This window comes from Lycorma delicatula, chromosome 12 (assembly GCF_047948215.1).
Source record: "Lycorma delicatula isolate Av1 chromosome 12, ASM4794821v1, whole genome shotgun sequence".
NCBI classification, from domain to species: domain Eukaryota; kingdom Metazoa; phylum Arthropoda; class Insecta; order Hemiptera; family Fulgoridae; genus Lycorma; species Lycorma delicatula.
In genome coordinates, this window is record NC_134466.1 from 67,785,833 (window position 1) to 67,804,146 (window position 18,314).

General features: G+C 31.0%; 1 protein-coding gene across 7 annotated transcripts in view; it reads left to right on the forward strand.

Annotated features, from left to right (window-relative positions):
• LOC142332836 (EF-hand domain-containing family member C2-like) overlaps positions 1-18,314 on the forward strand; it is a 367,638-nt gene that overhangs the window by 7,155 nt on the left and 342,169 nt on the right. The window contains exons 1-3 of one of the 7 annotated variants that reach the window (XM_075379472.1): positions 11,958-11,992; positions 15,743-15,928; positions 17,691-17,841. In XM_075379472.1, the coding sequence (XP_075235587.1) occupies positions 17,721-17,841 (121 nt within the window). In that variant the 5' untranslated portion in view covers positions 11,958-11,992; positions 15,743-15,928; positions 17,691-17,720. Of the gene's footprint in view, positions 1-11,957; positions 12,971-15,742; positions 15,929-17,690; positions 17,842-18,314 lie in introns of those variants that run through there. The other 6 variants (XM_075379468.1, XM_075379469.1, XM_075379470.1 and 3 more) reach the window with 6 other exon arrangements.

Here is an 18,314-nt window from a genome sequence, read left to right on the forward strand (position 1 = left end):
TTTCAATTAAAATCAAAATCAAATGATCATTTTTCATTAAATAATACTGCAGAAACATAATACAATACTTCTTTAGTTAAATAATGAAAGTATTATTATATAATACTTTCACGGGCTATTAAAAAACCTACAAACTAAATATTTCTGATTCCTTCCTTATATCTAATGGATTTCTTTCAGTAGCCCAAAAACAGTATTAATTTTTTTATATTAAAGCTATCAATCAATGATAAAGTGTACTCAATTATAAATTTATTATCACATTAGGCCTATATATTAATCATACAAAAAAAAAATTTAGTTCATATTTAAAAAACCCACTGGTTTGGTCTAGTGGTCTTTCAAAGTCAGCTGATTTGGAAGTTGAGAGTTCCAGTGTTCAAATCCTAGTCAGTTATTTTTATATGGATTTGAATACTAGATTGTTGATACCAGTGTTCTTTGATGGTTGGGTTTCAATTAACCACACATCTTAGAAGTGGTCGAACTGAGAATGTACAAGACTACACTTCATTTACACTCATACATATCACCCTCATTCATCCTCTGAAAATAATATCTGAACGGTAATTCCCAGAGGCTAAACAGGAAAAAGAAGTTAATATTTAAAAAAAAATAATCAATTTACATGATCATCTGAAAAGAGATTAGTATCCTATTTTACTCCTAAGAACTTCAATACTGATGACTGCTCTATAATATTATTAAGTTATCATGAAATTAATGTTTTTTTATTCGCCACATTACTTGCTGGATTTTTCTTTGATTAGGAGAAGCGATGTACATGATACACTCTTCACAATAGAACGGGTTACACTAATTTGTTTTTTTACATTATCTTTTTGTTTTTTGTATGGTTGTAATTTACATAGAATACTTGCGGTAAAACATTCGCAATCAGAGTTGCTTTCTGTGAAAGTAATGGATGTTCTCTACACAATCACTCCCTGTGTTAAATAGAATAAATGGTAGGGGTGAACACCACCAATCGCATAATTATCCCTGTTAAAAGGCGACGGGAAAGTACATTTTTACTGACATTACATTTTTTCTGTAACAATCACATTAAAAAAAAGCATCTAACTGCTAAAAAAGAATCCAACATTAATGAATTAATACGTATATCAACTTATACATAGCCATAAAATGTCAATAGAACAGAAATATTGTATAAATAAGTGAACAATGAAATTTTACAATTTTTTTTTATCAGTATAACTCCTGGTATAAAGTAATCTTATTTGCTAAAATTTATAGATCTGTATCAGACGATGAGCAAGAAATCACATCTATCATTAAAGAACAAGCTACTGATGTATTTAGCCTCACTAAGACCTAGTGGACTTATAGAATACAACTTTTGAGATTACTAAGAAATTCAAATATTGAAATTATTCAGAAGTTGCAGTTAAATCTTGAGAATGTCTGTGAACCTGCGATACATTATATATGATATAATTATATTATATTATATAAGTATATTATATTACCATTATATTACAAATACCATAGTATTTGTAAATTCAGTGAACTGGATGCATGGTTTTGGATGTGTCTTACAGCCTCTACAATACAAATTTCAACCTCACCTTCATGAGCTGTAACTAAGGACTGTTACACATGACACACTTTGTTATCACACAGAAGAAGCTTTGATGACCGAGTGCTTCCAGTATAAGTGGTCCCTCTCTACCGAGTGCCAATGGCCTCTCATAGGTGGGTGGAAGAATAGATAGAGGCTACGACACTCTCTTGTTCTTGGGATGAGAAATCACCCCAAAAGTCAGATGAACCTTAGTATCAATAGCCTAGAATGGAGAAGGAAATAGGAAACCACTCCATTAAAGATCTAGATTGAATCCCTGTCAATAAATAGGTCCACTAAAGAAGAAAAATATACAATTGTACACACACATACACACACATTTTTTTAATATTAATACATATAATTAATGGTAACCGTAAAAATGGAAAAAGAAGAAGTTCAACTTTCCAAGATGAAATATGTAACAAACTGCAACACCAACAAACCTTTTACTTGACTTTTTGTTAGGATATGATGAATAAAATTCAACTCATCCATTTCATTTCAATAAAATAAATAGCTCACGCATTCTTAACACTTAATGTTTTTATGTATTAAACCTTATCAAATGTAATTATTAACATCATTCATTTTTACTTTGCCGTCTAGATAGCACTATAGCAGCGCTATCGCTCTAGAAGGGAAAGTATTGTAATTGGTCCAGTTTGGGGATATGAGGTTTTCACCACATCTTGATCTTTTTACACCTTTTGACACCTAAGTAACCCAAAAGACCAAATGGAAATTTTCCAGATATTAATGCTCGTATGTATGTGTGTTTGGTGTTGGCCTTTAAATCACCTTATATCTCCAGAACTACTGGACCGTTTTTGACCAAACTCTGTCAGATTATTTCTATGTATGGGGCATTGATGTCATTAAATTTTCAACATGAAAGGTCAAGGGGGTGAGGCTGTAGAGCAATATCACAGTATCTCAAAATTTTGACTAATTGAGGCAGTATTTTTCTTAAGACACATTTGTTAACGATTCAAAAATAACATTATTTACAAAAAATAAGTTTTGCATAATCACAATCCCATATCAAAAATTGCTGTTATAGTTGTCTGCTACATTGTGACATCACAGGTGAGCAGTAGAATGAAATTAATGAATAACATTTAAAGTGTAAAAAAGGAAGTCGGTCCGGCTGGGTCTCGAACTGCATCCCTCAGTCAACTCGGTACCTGGTGCGTTAAGCCTCGAGGCTACACCAGTCTGCCGACTGTACAAGCGAATTTTGTTCTATGTAAGTTGAGAAATTACATTAGTTTAGTTAGTGCAGACAGTCACTGCTAGCACTGCCACAACTCGCGAATTAAATAATTGATAAAATATTATAGTTGTGTAGTATAAAATAATATAGTAGTGGCAGCTCTAAGGAATTTGTAGAAAGGTGGGAGTGGATTCTTCTGCGCACCACTACTTGCCTCTTAGCAATCGTGGACCCAGTGGGTCGGTACACAACGTGCGTTTGCCGTGAAGGCATTTTACAAGAAAGATGACAATGTGACTGCTGCTCAACGGGAATTCCGACGTCATTACAGTTTATGACGTCACGGTCGCGTTCCATATTGCCACTCCATCAAGACACGGGTTGAGAATTTCGAGGAGATGGATTTAGATCTAAAAAAGACTCCACCAGGAGGTCAACGAACCCCAGAAAACATTGAAGCAGTTCGGAAGGAGTCTGCGACTATCGGCAAGGAAACACGCAGCAGCACTGAACCTAAACCGAACAACCGTCCGTCGAATACTGCACAGCGGTTTGAAGTTTCACCCTTAGAAAATTCAAGTTGGACAGGAACTGGAACCCATCAGATTACGTGTTGCGACAACAATTCTATGATAAAATCATTGAAAAGATTTATGATGACCCGATTTTGTTCATAATCTTTTCATATCGGATGAGGCTCATTTTCATGGTACGTAAACAAGCAAAATTGCAGATATTGAAAACCCTCATCAAATACACGAACGACCATTACACAGTCAAAAGGTTACAGTTTGGTGTGCTGTACCAACGCGAGGTGTGATTGGGCCTTACGTCTTTGATCATGATAATAACGTCAGTAACTGTCATAGAGGAACGACATTAATGTCTGAATGATATGCTGATATGGTCGAAACATTTGTAGGAGAACAACTTCAAAAATTTCCTGATCCTTATAATCCTTAGTTTCAACTAGCTGGAGCCACGGCCGATACTGCCAGAGCGTCAATGGCAGCCGTTCGACAGCTCTTTGGTAACCAGGTAATTTCGCGGTTTGGCGACATTCATTGGCTCCCAAGATCATCGGTTTGGCGGTGTGCGATTTTTTCTTGTGGGGCCAACTCAAAAGTAAAGTGTACACCACTCGCCCGACAACAATCGCCGAGTTGAAAACGAGGATTCGACAAGAAATCGCTGCAATTGCCATGGAAGTGTTTCAAAGTGCCATGCTAAATCTTAGCATTCCCTTACAGAAATGCATACGTTCGATTGGCCATCATCTTATAGACATTGTTTTTAGATATTTTTTCTCTTGGGACACTTAATGGCATGTAATTTACTTTTTATTTTCAACAGTAAAACTTGTAAATTCATTTTTTTTATTTTTGTGACAGTTATTTCAATATTTCCCGTTTCCGTGTGTCACACCGGTGGTATTTCTTTTGAAATCGTACCGAAGGGTAACCATAATACATTCAACCGATCTCACATCTCTTCTGTTAGTGGTTATTCGCAAAAGTTAGAGAAGTAAAAGGAATACGTTTTTGAACGGAGGACAGGATAATTTCGGGGGATGATGAGGCATAGAGAAATGTGGAAACGTTGGAGAGGAAGACGTAGATGGAAATGGTATCAGGGAGGATTTTTATAAGGATCGGAAGGAGATGGCAAAGTCAAGGGAGAGGTGGAAGAGACTTTTGTCACAGGTCATGGATTCGCAAGATTTATTAGGATCAGGATAATGTAATATAATGCGTTCTGTCGAATGTAAAAAATAAAAAACACAGTCATAACATTCTTTCGAACACGCATGGAAACCGTTCAAGTCCATTTTTTATCGTTTAACTGAATGATAATTTTATTTAGAAAATCACGAAGAAAAAGGAAAAAAAAAATAAGTTCTTACGTTAATACGTTCTTACTTTCCCGTCTAGATAGCGCTACAGCTGTAAAAGGGAAAGTATTGTAATCGGTCCAATTTGGTCATATGCGGTTTTCACCGGATCTAGACGTTTTGACACCTAAGGAACCCAAAAAACCGGAAGGAAATTATTCGGATGTTAATGTTCGTACGTACTTGTTTTTGTTCGGTGTTGGCCTCTAAAATCACCTTATATATTTAGAACTACCGGACCAATTTTGATCAAACTCGGTCAGTTTACTTGTATATACGAGGCATTAAAGTTTCAACTTAAAAGGTCAAGGGAATGAGGCTGTATAGCAAGGTTACCCTCAGTATCTCGAGGTTTCGCCTAATTAAGACCATACTTTTCTTAGGCGAATTTGTTTAGTAAAAAAATAACAATATTTGCAAAAAAAAAAAATTGTAAAATCGCACCCCCACCTCACAAAATTCTGTTGTAATCGTCTGTTTATGTTGTAATGTCACAGGTATGCGGTAGAATTAAATAAATGAATAATATTTAAAGTGTAAAAAAATAACACGGTCTGGCCAGGAATCGAACTCGATAGCGCGGGTAATGGTTGATTCGAAATTTAGTGCTTTAAGCTATGCGGCTACACCAATCTACCGACCAATCGAACGAAATTTGTTTTATGTAAGTTGTGAAATTAGTTAGTGCCGACCGTCAACGCTAGTACCGCCACACCCGCGTGTATTAAATACGGTATGTGCGCCGTAGTTAGAATCATTGAATTAAATAAACGAAAAAATATTGTATTTAAATAAAATGATAAATATTTTAAATTAAGTTGTGTGTGCAAGCCATGCATCTGAAATAACCCAAAGTTGTAGGACTTTACTGGAAATTCCTTAATTTTATGATTAGTTTAATTTCATAAATTTAAAAAATAATTTTATTTACCGATAACAATACTATTGGGTATTGCCTTCTTCAGGTTAATTTCCTTCCTCGTATTTAATTATAGTAAACTTAACTGTAAATAAAATTAACATTGCAAGAAATTAAAGCAGAATGTTTTTTTTAACCTGATATATAATTTATAAAATAAAATTTGATGTCACCAATAAGGATTTTTAAAAATATTTTATTCCTGGAGTCATTGAAATCTTTATTTCTTGGAGTTTTTTTTAGCAATTAATATTGGTTTCAACTTTTCCTTCTGTAGTTATAATAAGAACTATATTTTACCTGCCTTATACCAATAACTCGTTCATCAAGTTATATGCAATGTTAAACCATATATTACTATTATTTTTATTTACCTTATAAAACTAGAATCAAAGATTATTTAGTTAGCATTTATTGGGGATTGTAGGACATTCCTTTCTAGTTTGGTTGCAATATGCAGAGTTTACCATGTGGAGCCGTTTATGATCTGTAAACTTTTCAATACATTTTATATTAATCAATAGAGAACAATGATTTGCGTGGATTTTCCGAGTATTGTCTGATATCTACTTGAAGCATGTATGTGAGATGGAATATTTAAACATTTTAATATGAGTAGTCAAATCTCTTTGTTGGATTCTGGGTCATTTTGGGAAATCCAAAATAAGAAGAGTAATTCTGCAGCAAGAGAGGCCTTAATTTTACCACTTTTCACAGAATGTTATCATGTCAGACTTAATGTGCAAAAAATGTTCATCAATGAAAATTGGCAGGTAGGGGGGTTTGCCAGGATTAGAAAATATACTGTATTAGATATGACTAATCTGGCATTTTGTCAATTGCAGAACGGAAATCGATCCAAAGCAAACGATTGATGTGAGAAAATTATTATTAATAACAAGGCTCGGATAGATCTATACAACAGATTTTTCATGTTTTACAGAGGACAGCTGACTATTGTCTTACCATTTGAAGTTTGTTTCTCATCTGTATGATTCTGTAAGGCGAAGGTTTAAACTTTCCTAATCCCTTACACCAGAAAAATGATGAATACTCGGATATAAACATTTATATTTGGCCTTATATATTTTTTCATTTTAAAACTATTTTTAATTGGTATTTACTATTTCAAATTAATAATGATTTTTAAACTTTTATCGGTTATGTTCTACTTCCTTTTTCCAAATAAAATGATTGAATAGTGTGTCAGTTATGTTATACAAATGCTGGTATTTTTTCTCCTGTTTCTCATGATCTTTTTGTATGTTTGAGTAGGAAACATCCACACTGACACCTAAATCTTTATTATTATAATATATATATATTTTTTAAAACTAAGAATTAGTATTTTATATTTATGTTTGAACTATTATTTATTTTTTTGTGAGATCCCTTACAAATCTACTTTATCATTTTCTGTCATAGCAACAGATGTATTCATAAAAAACTTTTTTTATGAAATAAATTTAACATACTATGTTTGCCAAGTAAAAAAAAAATTACCAAATTAAACTCATTTTTCAACATTCTATGATCGGAGTCAAAAGTTAGAGGTCTTTTGACCCTCAAAAGACAGAAAGGTTTCTTCAACAAATACTTGTGGCGGTTGGTATTTAATATAGTGCAGGACATAACCATGTCCCTTTTTTTATTATAGTTAGCAGTTTTTAACCTATATTTATTTGAATCAGGAACTTCCTGATTAGTGACCCTTGTAGTCCATGGTATTTTGAGAAATGAAAAATTCTTTTTCTGTAATAGAAAATGCTACAGAATAATTTGGCACTTGATTTTTACATTTAAATTTTTTTACAAATATCATAAAGCTAAGTCCTCACTTAGATTTTATAGATTTCTGTCTTCCTGATACAAAGTGTATTCTAGAGTACTTCCATGGTTAACCTCGATTTATCAGCGCATCCTCAAATGTAAGACTGACACTGTTCAGGAAGCAATGTTGTGTAATGTACGATGAACACATTTGCTAAATATTAATAATGAATTTTGCTTTCTTTGTTGTTGATACTTAAACCAGTTTTTTAAAAATATGTTTTATTTATTAACTTCAGATAATCAACCCCCTTGATTAGTTTCAAATATTTAATTACCACATCACGAACATTAGATTTTCTATCATACAAAATAATGTTGAATTTATTATAAAAAATGCATTGATAATTTAGTGAAATATTTTTAATTTATTTAAAATTAAAATAAATAGGTAATTTAATTGGGTCAAAAGAATTTGATATTAATCATTTTGATAATATAAAAATATATTTAAAAAAATAAAATTGAAACGTGTAGGCAATAAATACTAGAAAAATCCGAATATAAAATAAAAAAAAAACCAATGATTGTTTCATGATCTTGAAACATACTGCATAACATATTCTTTTGTAATGTAAAAATTATGTTTAGAAATTTCCTCAACACTAAATATCAATGAGAGGTTATCTGAAGGTCAAACGTTTAAAAACAGTCAATAAGGGGGTTGCTGGTTGCTAAGGTAAACAAGTAACTAAGCTAAGCTATTATGAAATAAAATGAAATGGGAGTGTTTATTTTACAAGTCTGCAAAGAACACCAATGTCATAAAGGGCATTAAATATAAACTTGAAAAGAAGGGCACCATTTTATTTATTATTCTTGTTTTAAATTAAGTTTCTTTTGTAACATGCCACAATATGCGTTAAATATGTATTCAAACAAATAAAAAAAGTTGATAGATTTATTCTGAAGGACCTGCTGCAACCACAAAAAAGAAATTGATTGCATAAAATAAAGAGAAGAATAAATAAATAAAACAGAAAATAAAGTAAAATTGAAAACCTGAAAGAAGAAATAATATAACAATGACAACTTGAAAAAATAAACATGACAATAAAAAAAAAATAAACAATAAACAGAAATAAAAAAAAAAAAAAAATCACTGTGATGGTAGGATGGGATGGATGAGAGATGGTGGAAGGGAGGGAGATACATAATGAATGAATAACTTTATTACTATTTGCGAAGAAAAAATAAAAACAATCAGGTTCTCCTGTACCATGTTACAAGAATTAACAACCACAAAAGATAAAATTGAAATATAGACAAAAACACGTCAAGGAGAGAGAGAGATATTTTGTTTAGTTATTCCCTGAAAAAATTAATTCCTGCATTTTCTTTTTTTTCCAACTTTTGTTAAACAGTCCAACCAATTCTTAAAGAGAAACATTTATTTTAACAATGACTGCTACTTTATAATCATATTATTTCCTATAGGAGCTCAGTACATTAAATTTTTTAAATGAAAATTATCACTGATTTTTTTTCACTTGATTATTATTTTAACTAAAAAAAAGTTTAGTTAATTAAATATGAGTTTGTAGATAAATTTTGTAATTTTTTCAGTATTTGTGATAATAATAATAATAAATAATAATAATGTTCTTAGAAAACATCAACCCTCTCATAATAATAAAATAAGTATACTGGGCAAGATGAAAATTACAAAGCAGAAGGAGAAGATCAGACTTTTGTGGAGATCAGGAAACATGCAAGACGATCAGAAAAAACTGACCTTAATCAACAGCTTACCAACATCTGAATCAAAAAAGAACTACCAGAATACTAGAAGACAGCCTTCATCCATCCACTACATAAAAAAGGGCACAAAACAGACCCTAACAAAGGTAGGGGAATCTCACTCCTAGATGCTACATACAGAATTCTTTCAAGAATCACCCTCAACAGGATCGGTTCACAAGACAAGAAAGAACTAGGAGAATACAAGGGAGGTTTCCAACCCTGGAGGAGCTGTTCAGACCAGATCATGAGTCTCAGGTAATAATCGATTACAACAGGGAAAGAAACAGACATGGATAACATTTCTTATCCATGTCTGTCATATCCATGTCATTTGTTTCAAGAAAGTATGACAGCATCCACACAGAATCCCTACTAAAAACTGACCCTCACATACTAAGACAAAGGTACAATTCAGAGGCGAGCTTTCAGGACCATTTGTGATCAAAACAGGATTGCACCAAGGGGATGGGCTCTCACTGCAATTATTCAACTATGCTGTAGAAATTGTAATGAGGGAATGGCTCAAAAAATGTCCCCCAGAAGTAAAAATAGGCCAAAACATCAAAATAAACTGTCTTTGTTTCGCCGACGACTTGGTACTGCTAGCAAACTACATCGATCACAGATAATAAAACTTCAAAACATTGCAAATAAAATTAGCCTCAAAATAATCGGAAAGACAGAAATTACTCTCCAAAAACCAACATGATTTAAAGATAAATGGTAATAAAATCAAAATAGTAACCCACTTTAAATACCTCAGAAAAATAACAAACAACCTAATTGAAAAAAACCTTGATCCAAATAAGAAAAAACAAACTAGCTCAAAATTAACCCAGTACACTTACAACAAAAAATACCCATCAAAAAACAAAAAAATAAGATACAACACAAAACCAGAAGCCACTTATGCAGCAGAAAACACTATTCCACCTGAATGAACACTCAAAGACAGACAGACTCCAGAAAATAAAAGAAGAATTGGAAGAACCTGCATCAATAAAAACTACCAGAAGATGGGCAGTGGTGGATTGTGCTTGACAAAGTTATGTAAAAAAGGTTAGAATGCATCACTGACACCATGAAAAAGAGACTAGGATTCTTTAGACATATCATGAGGAAGCAAGATTCAAGACTTTTGAAACAGTACAATCTCGACTCGAAAACACCAAGACAGGTTGCAGATGGATCAGAGAAATAAGAGAGGACCTGAAGCAATTTTTTTTTTTGACTTGATAATATTACCACATAAGCTTGAAGCTTGTGCGTGGTATATGGAATTTTGTAGCGTATGAAAAATGCCATACCTGACCGAGATTTGAACCTTAACCTTCCATCTGGACCTCCAGATGAAAGGCCAAGATGCTACCACTCTGCCACGGAAATTGGCCTTACACCAGAAAATATGACAGATTATTTAAAATTAAACAAGAAAATCAAGAAAAAAAACACTTGTTTCACACAAGACAAAAGCTCTCTAACATTTTCAACACTAGAAAGGGCATAAAGATCAGAATGTATGAAAAAATAGTAGGAAAACCAAAAGACCCAATCAGTCCTATCGAAAAGACTTTGATAATAGACTGACTAAAGTGATCCTATGTGGTCATAAAAGATAATAATAATAATAATGTTATTTTGGTAACAATAAAAGGAATAATAATTTTTACTGATCATAAGCAGATGGGAAGTACAAATTCATTATTAATAATTTTGCAAAAATCTCAGACCTTTGTATCAAGACGTTATTTAGAATAAAGACAATAATTTTTGATTTCTCAATTTAAATCAATCTTTAAAAGGCATTCAAAGTAGTAAGTAATAAGTAATATCCAACACTCTTTTGAGTTAAGTGAACCTTACATTTTTATTTCATAGAATTTTATGTATATAAAAGTTCAGATATTACAGGCTCTGATGGTAACTGGGCATTAGAGAACACAATTTTAAAAATTAACATGTTGCAAGTGGTTCTAGAGAAACCTCTACGCTTGGAATAATATCATTCTGGATATTGCTGAAGAAAATATTTTTGAAATACTTCAATGTTGTATGATAACTACAGTGCAAAAGTATAGTTCTTATGATCCAATGGTTTCAAGTTTCATTTCTTTTGACCTCAATACTCTATTTTAATCACTTTTTAATTTAACTCCCTGGTGATTGTTAATCAAATAATTTTTCTTTCTTTTTATAAAGTCCATGAGAGCTTTCCCATTTATACAATCAGTCCCTGAAAAAATGAAACATTTGATAAGTAAATTTCTAACATTAAAACATATTTTAAATATATTTCATGAAAAAATTCATTTCTTTTTATATTTTTTAATTATAAACTAATGAACAGTTGGAAGATAATTTAATAAAATCCAATATAAATTTTTAAATCGTAATTCTCCTTCAAAAATACTAATTGAAATTTTTAAGATTAAAAATGATGGATTGGCTATGTTAATCTTTTAATTAACTTTTTTCTTTTGTTGGCTAAAATCTTAGACTATTATACTGTGAAAAGAATGGCACCCGTTTGTTCAAATTACTGAACAATAATTGTGGAAATTGTAGAAATGAGTGTGTATTTATATTTACAAATGGAAAATAATTCAGCCAAAAGAAATAATTTCACAACAGTTTTCATTCTTCAAAAAAACAAAAACAACAACATTTTTTCATTTTTATTATTTCATAAAAATACGAAGTCTGTTCAGAAAATAACCGAACATTTTTAACTACGCGCCAACGGAGATATTTAGGGATGTGATATTGGCAGCATTGTGTTCAGCATAACCTCTGTAACTGCATGTTCTTGTATGTCGATATCTTGTTTATTTTTCGTGTTATTTGTATTGAGTGCAACATGTTTTAAGTGTTAGTAGCGATTTTTGTAATGTACAATTTCCTGGAGCAATGATACAACGTAAAATTTTGGGGAAAACTTTCCCCAATAAGGGCATATGCGGTTTTCACCAGATTTTGACGACACTTTGAACTTTTGAAGGAACCCAAAAAACCAAATGGAAATTTTTCTGGATGTTAATGTTAAAATGCAAATCACCTTACATATTCCAGAACTACTGGACCTATTTTGACCAAACTTGGTTAGATTATTTCTATATATGGGACCATTGATGCCAGTAAATTTTCAACTTAAAAGGTCAAGGGTATGAGGCTGTAGAGCCAGGTTAACCTCACTATCTCGAGATTTCCATTAATTAAGATCATATTTTTCTTAGGCATAATTGTTAACAATTAAAAATAACAATATATGCAAAAACATTTTTTTTTTTAAATCGCACCCCCACCATAAACATGCTCTGAACTAGTGTAAGTAGCCATACTGAGTCAATAGTACCCCCTGTCATCACAAGTAACGCTAGTGTCGCAGTTCGTTATTTTTGAATTTCCCCTTTTCTGTCATCCTCTTGGATCAGCAAATTTGAAATACGCTACAGGGTTACCATTACTTTTTACGCTTAAAATATTTTATTTTATTTTATTTTATCTAGTTCGGTATTTTATTTCAAAGTTTGGTAGCACTGACATACAGCTGTTGTGACGTCACAGGTGAGCGGCAGAATCAAATATTGAAATTGTAAAAAAGTAACTGCGTCTGGTCTCGAACTTGATCGGCCGGTTGACTCGGTACCTGGTGCGTTAAGCCATGGACTACACCAGTCTGCCGACCGTACAAGCATAAGTTGTTCAATGTAAGTTGTGAAATTACATTAGTTAAGTTAGTGCAGACCGTAACCGCTACTACTGCTACAACAGTGCAAATTAAATATGGTACGCGTGCGCACTTTAGTTGCAATCATTGAATTAAATAATCGAAAAAAAATTATATTTAAATAAAATGATAATTATTTTAAATTAAGTTGTATGTGTGTGTAAGCCATGCATCAGAAACAATTCACAATTGTAGGACTTTAGCCTTGTGACAGGAAAGTCCTACAACTGTGTTGTCATATTTTCACTGTATTCAAAAACATGAGATTTTAATTTTACTTTCAAAAACATCTGCATTTGGTCATTTATTTACAAGTTCTTTCAACAATGTGAAAACATAGTAATTTAGGAATTTTAAATAGCATTTAATTTATTTTATAAAACTATATAGTGATTGTTACAATTGACAAAAATGCTAATAGAATAAATAGTATGTATTCTACAATATATGAAAGAAAAACAAACTGTGTTTTTGTATATTATATGTACTAATAAGTTTAGTACATATAATATTAGAATAAAATAACAATATAAATGTTTTTTCAAAAGTCAGATAATACATTACTCCCATCTGTAACCCTTACTGTTAAAACTATGCATTTGTGTATTGCGATGTGAAATCACCAATACAAAATACTAGGATTGTTATACAATTCCATGACCTTCCAAATAGATACAGTTGTCTCAACAGTTTAATATTCCACAGCAGTGAAGGTCATACACCGCACAGGTACTATGGTAAATAGAATCTGTAACATTATGCAAATAATGAAAATCACCACCTCCCCAAGTTAAATAATCAATCTGTATAAAATGTAATAAATAAATTTATAGGACTGGTATAGCAGTATTTTCATACAATGCAATAAGAAAAAAAAGTAGGTACAATATATATATTTTAAATTAAATTCTCAAAATGCTAAAAAATTAAAAAAAATTTAAAAGTACCTCTTTCCTCTGTTTTATTGGACTGGTTTTAACTAGATTTATAGCCATAATCCTCCACATCTTGCATATTTTCAAGAATAAAAAATATAATATCAAAATAAATCTTCTTAGTGATTATTTTAGTTATTTTGTCATCTTAAATGTTTCTTTCCATCATGTCAATTATGACACTGGGTTGCCTCCCAATCTGACCCAAACTAAAGCAATTATTTTATTTCATTAGTACCATTTTTCATAGAAAATCAGATATGGTGTTAGATTGGAAGGGCTTAATTTAGTTATATTGATACTAACTGAATTAGTGATAATACATTTTTCAAGTATAGAAAAATGCAAGCATTAGAAATAAACAACAAATTCAAATCCCTTATCAAGAAAATAAGTATAATTAAAAATAATAGCAAAAATATATTTAGTTACAAGTAAAGTTTGAACATTATGGTTAAAGTAAGGAAATAATGTATTTAATTTTTATTCTTTTTTTAGATTTAAAAATATATATTCAAATTATTATACAAAAAATAATAATTTCATTATCTGCCAAAAATTGTAATAGAAAAATAGTTGTTAATTTTATCTCGGTAAATGAAGTGATAAAAACATACTTATCTAAATTTTTATTATATAACTATGTTTTTAATCTAAATTTCTCCATGAATGAAGCAAGAGATCTCTGCAAAAGAACTAAATCTAAGCAAAAAATTAATGTTTATAAACGGTTATAATTCTACATTTGGGATGCAATTTGTTTGACTATTTATTAACATTAAAACTGCATGCTTTGACCTTGTTGCAAACAAAATCACTTTCTTCACCCATGAAAATTTATCATTCAACAAGATGCCCAAATGTTTTATACTACATGTGATATATTACTATGGGAAACTATATAGATGATAAAAAAGATATGTCTACTTGCAAAATCACAATAACAAAACCTGAGAAGCAGTAATTTTAACAAAATTAAATCTCATATTAAAAGCATTTAATTCACTTTTTTTAACTCACAATTTTCAATTCTGTTAGTAATAATTAGTAGAATATTAATAGAATTAGTAATAATTCTATGAAGTAATTACTTTATTATTAGTCTTATATTAAATTTTAAAGTCTTTTTGTATTTATAACAAGAATACTAATAGATAAATACTTGAAGAATAGAATCTTTTAGAAAGTCAGGATGCTGCTGATTTTTTATTTATTTATTAAACACTCCAGGAGCAACAGGGGCATCCACTTTATGGCGCTATATAAGTTGGTCCCAAGTGTTGTGGCAGTAGACTACCCCTGCCCAGTCCCTGTATAAGTTCTGCACAGGAACTGCCTTTCAAGGTCTCTCCTAGATCGTAAGAGCATTCCAACCTCCTCTTTTGGATGGTTGAGATATGCCCCTTTGCAGGAGAGCAACCCTTCCTGGCCCTAACCTAACTGGAATCCGGGCTTGTGTTGCACTCACCCTCCCCTCATAACATTAAGGTCCTTAAAGGATGCTGCTGGCTATAATGCAATTCATTTTAGAAGATACAGCTTATGTTTTAGTTCAACCGAAAAAATACTAAAAAAAAAATACCATCATATGGGCTTTCAGGTATTATGTATACAACCAGCCATTAAAATAAATTATATTGTGTGATTATATTTTGGATGTACAAAAAATGTTGGGATTAATCAAACATTTAAAAATAATTAAAAGTACTTTAAAAATAAGTAGCTACAAAAATATAAAAAATTTCTGTTTTTAAAAACACCACACAAACACAAAAATTCCTATATGATGAAATATTTTTTAAAAGTACTTTAAAAAACATTTAGAATTACCTTACCAAATTTAAAAATAATTACTTATATTAAGATAATTAACCGATACTTTATTTCATTTTTCAGCTTGGAAAATCGCTCTTTCATAAATCGCATCATTTTGAGTTAACTGAAGTTCCATGCTTATCAGATAAAGAACGACCTGGTATAAGTGGTGTACCACTTCCTGGAAGTAGTTTTAGCCGCTATCCATCTCTTTATGCCAAAGGTGACAGTCCTGAATTACCACCATGGATTACATATGACAGACAGGTAAATGTTTTAACTAAAACTATAAATACCAATAGTACTTGATAGTACCTCGTTTTTAAATATAAAAACTCATCTACAACTGTACTAATCTACACTGTAGCTATAAAGTCACTCTTTGTGTAAAGAAAGAAACATGAATTATTGGTCATTAGATAATTTAGTACTTTTACACATAAAATTTATTTTAAATTACCTTTTTTTGCTCCTCCATTGTCTACAATTTGTTTTATCAGTCCCTAAATTCATTTAGATATTCTTTTTTATGTTGAAGGAAGGAAAAAAGTCATAAAAATATTCCCTGACAGCAGTTTCAGCTCATCAAAATTCCTTAACTGCAAATGGGAAATTTTTGTTTTTATTGTTTTAAAAGGAGTTGTAATAGTTTGTCATTAAGTTTGGACTTTTAGGCGGCCACTGAATAATTTTGGGGTCCCTACCGATCCACTGCCCTTAAAAATTCCTTACTGACTGAGCATAAAGAGTTAGAGCTCCATTTTATTGTACAATAGCAGATAATTCCTAACAGTTTGATTGAAGCTGAGGTAAAAAATAATTTTCATTAATGGTTTTGAAGGTATGAAATGCTTCTTTTATGAAATTACGTCTTTCAAAAAAGTATTTTCCTATCGGATGTGTTTGAAACATTGTTGCCTGTATATTATTTTACAAAAGGTGGGTGGTCTGCGATTTCCTCATCAAAGTGGACTTTTTGTACACCAAAAATATGTCTTCTGGGATTTATTACTTAGGTAAATGGTACACTCATCAGAGAAAATAATTAGTTTCTGTGATTGAACATTATCAAAACACTTTAGAAGAGCTGTACAACAAGTTTCTCTTAAAGCCATTTCCAATTAAAAAGCTTGTTAACATGGTTATACTTAAAGGATTTAAACACACAACCTTTTTTCATTATTTTCTGAAGTGTTGAACAGGGACATATTTAGCTCTGAAGATCTTCTCCCAGCTGATTTAAGAGAACATAAATAGAATTGATTCCTCAATATCAGAGCTTTTCAATAAACTGGAAGATCATTTCAAATTGTGTACAGCCTGATGGAAAAGGTTTTTTTCCCACTTTTGGAGTGTTATTACTTAAAAAAATGTTGAACATTAAACTGTACGGTTACATAGTTTTCATTTAGATATTTACAATAAGACACCCAAAAACTAGCAACAAGTCTTTCTTCAATTGAATAGTTGCTTGTATCTGATTTTAACTTTACACTGTATAAATTAAAATTCTCACTGAACATAAAAATAATATCAGTATCTACAGATCTGGCACTTTGTTAAGTAAATGAAAGCAGTTGATTAACCTTTATAATCACTAGATGACATACAGTTCCAAACGTGTATGTTATTTCATGGAAAGGGACTTTGTGGCTACTCTGTACATCTACAATTGCATTAGCAATACACATAATTCAAACTATTACTGTTCAGTATCGCAGTTTAAAATAATATTGATTTCCTATATTATGGAATATAGAATTTCCATGTTATTTAATTAAAATTATCTATAAAAGTTCAATTTTTACATTGCTATAAAAGTAATAGAGGTAAAATACAGAAGCATGAATATTTTAATTAGTTTTTGGGCCAATAAAAAAGTTTATTTGTTAAAAGATAAGATACTTACGTATTAACGCGCCACCGCAGCTACAGCTTTATTTGTTTTTGCTCATTTGTATTTTTATATGTAGCCTTGCAGAAAAAAAGTGATATATTTAATATTGTTTTTCCTCTCTCAATTTATTAGGTTCTTAAATTTGATGCATATTTTCAAGAAATGATACCAGAAGTTGCTGGGTATAATCACATAATTAGAAAATGTATTATTTATTTTTTCCTTGAAGATGGGACTATCAAAGTTGTTGAACCTATAGTAAAGAACAGTGGAATTGCACAAGGTATGTTATTTAACAGTAGTTAACTTTAGTTTAAATGTAATATCTTTAGTTATGCAACTAATGCAGTTGCTAACAACAAAAGCAGTTGAAAATGGTGGCCTCATTTTTGGTCATTCATTATAAACTGGTGCGTATACTGCACTTGGTTTAGTATACTATTTCTAAATAAAATTCAAGTTTTTTTCAGAATTAAATTCTCTACAAATTTTGTTTAAAAGTTTTACATTTTTATTACTCATTTAACAGTTATTGTACGTCAAATATAAAAAACAGAGATTTACCCTAATTTATTGGTTTTCACCCATGATTTCTCAAAAACTACTGCAGATATGTTTCTGAGATCTTTTATTCAAATTTTCAGGTCAAAAAAGATGATAAATCACTAATTCTGCTCCTTAATTAACGCCCTAAAGATTTCAATATGACCTCGTTTCACCAGGGTAGCTGAAATCTGAGCAAAATCTTTCACTAGC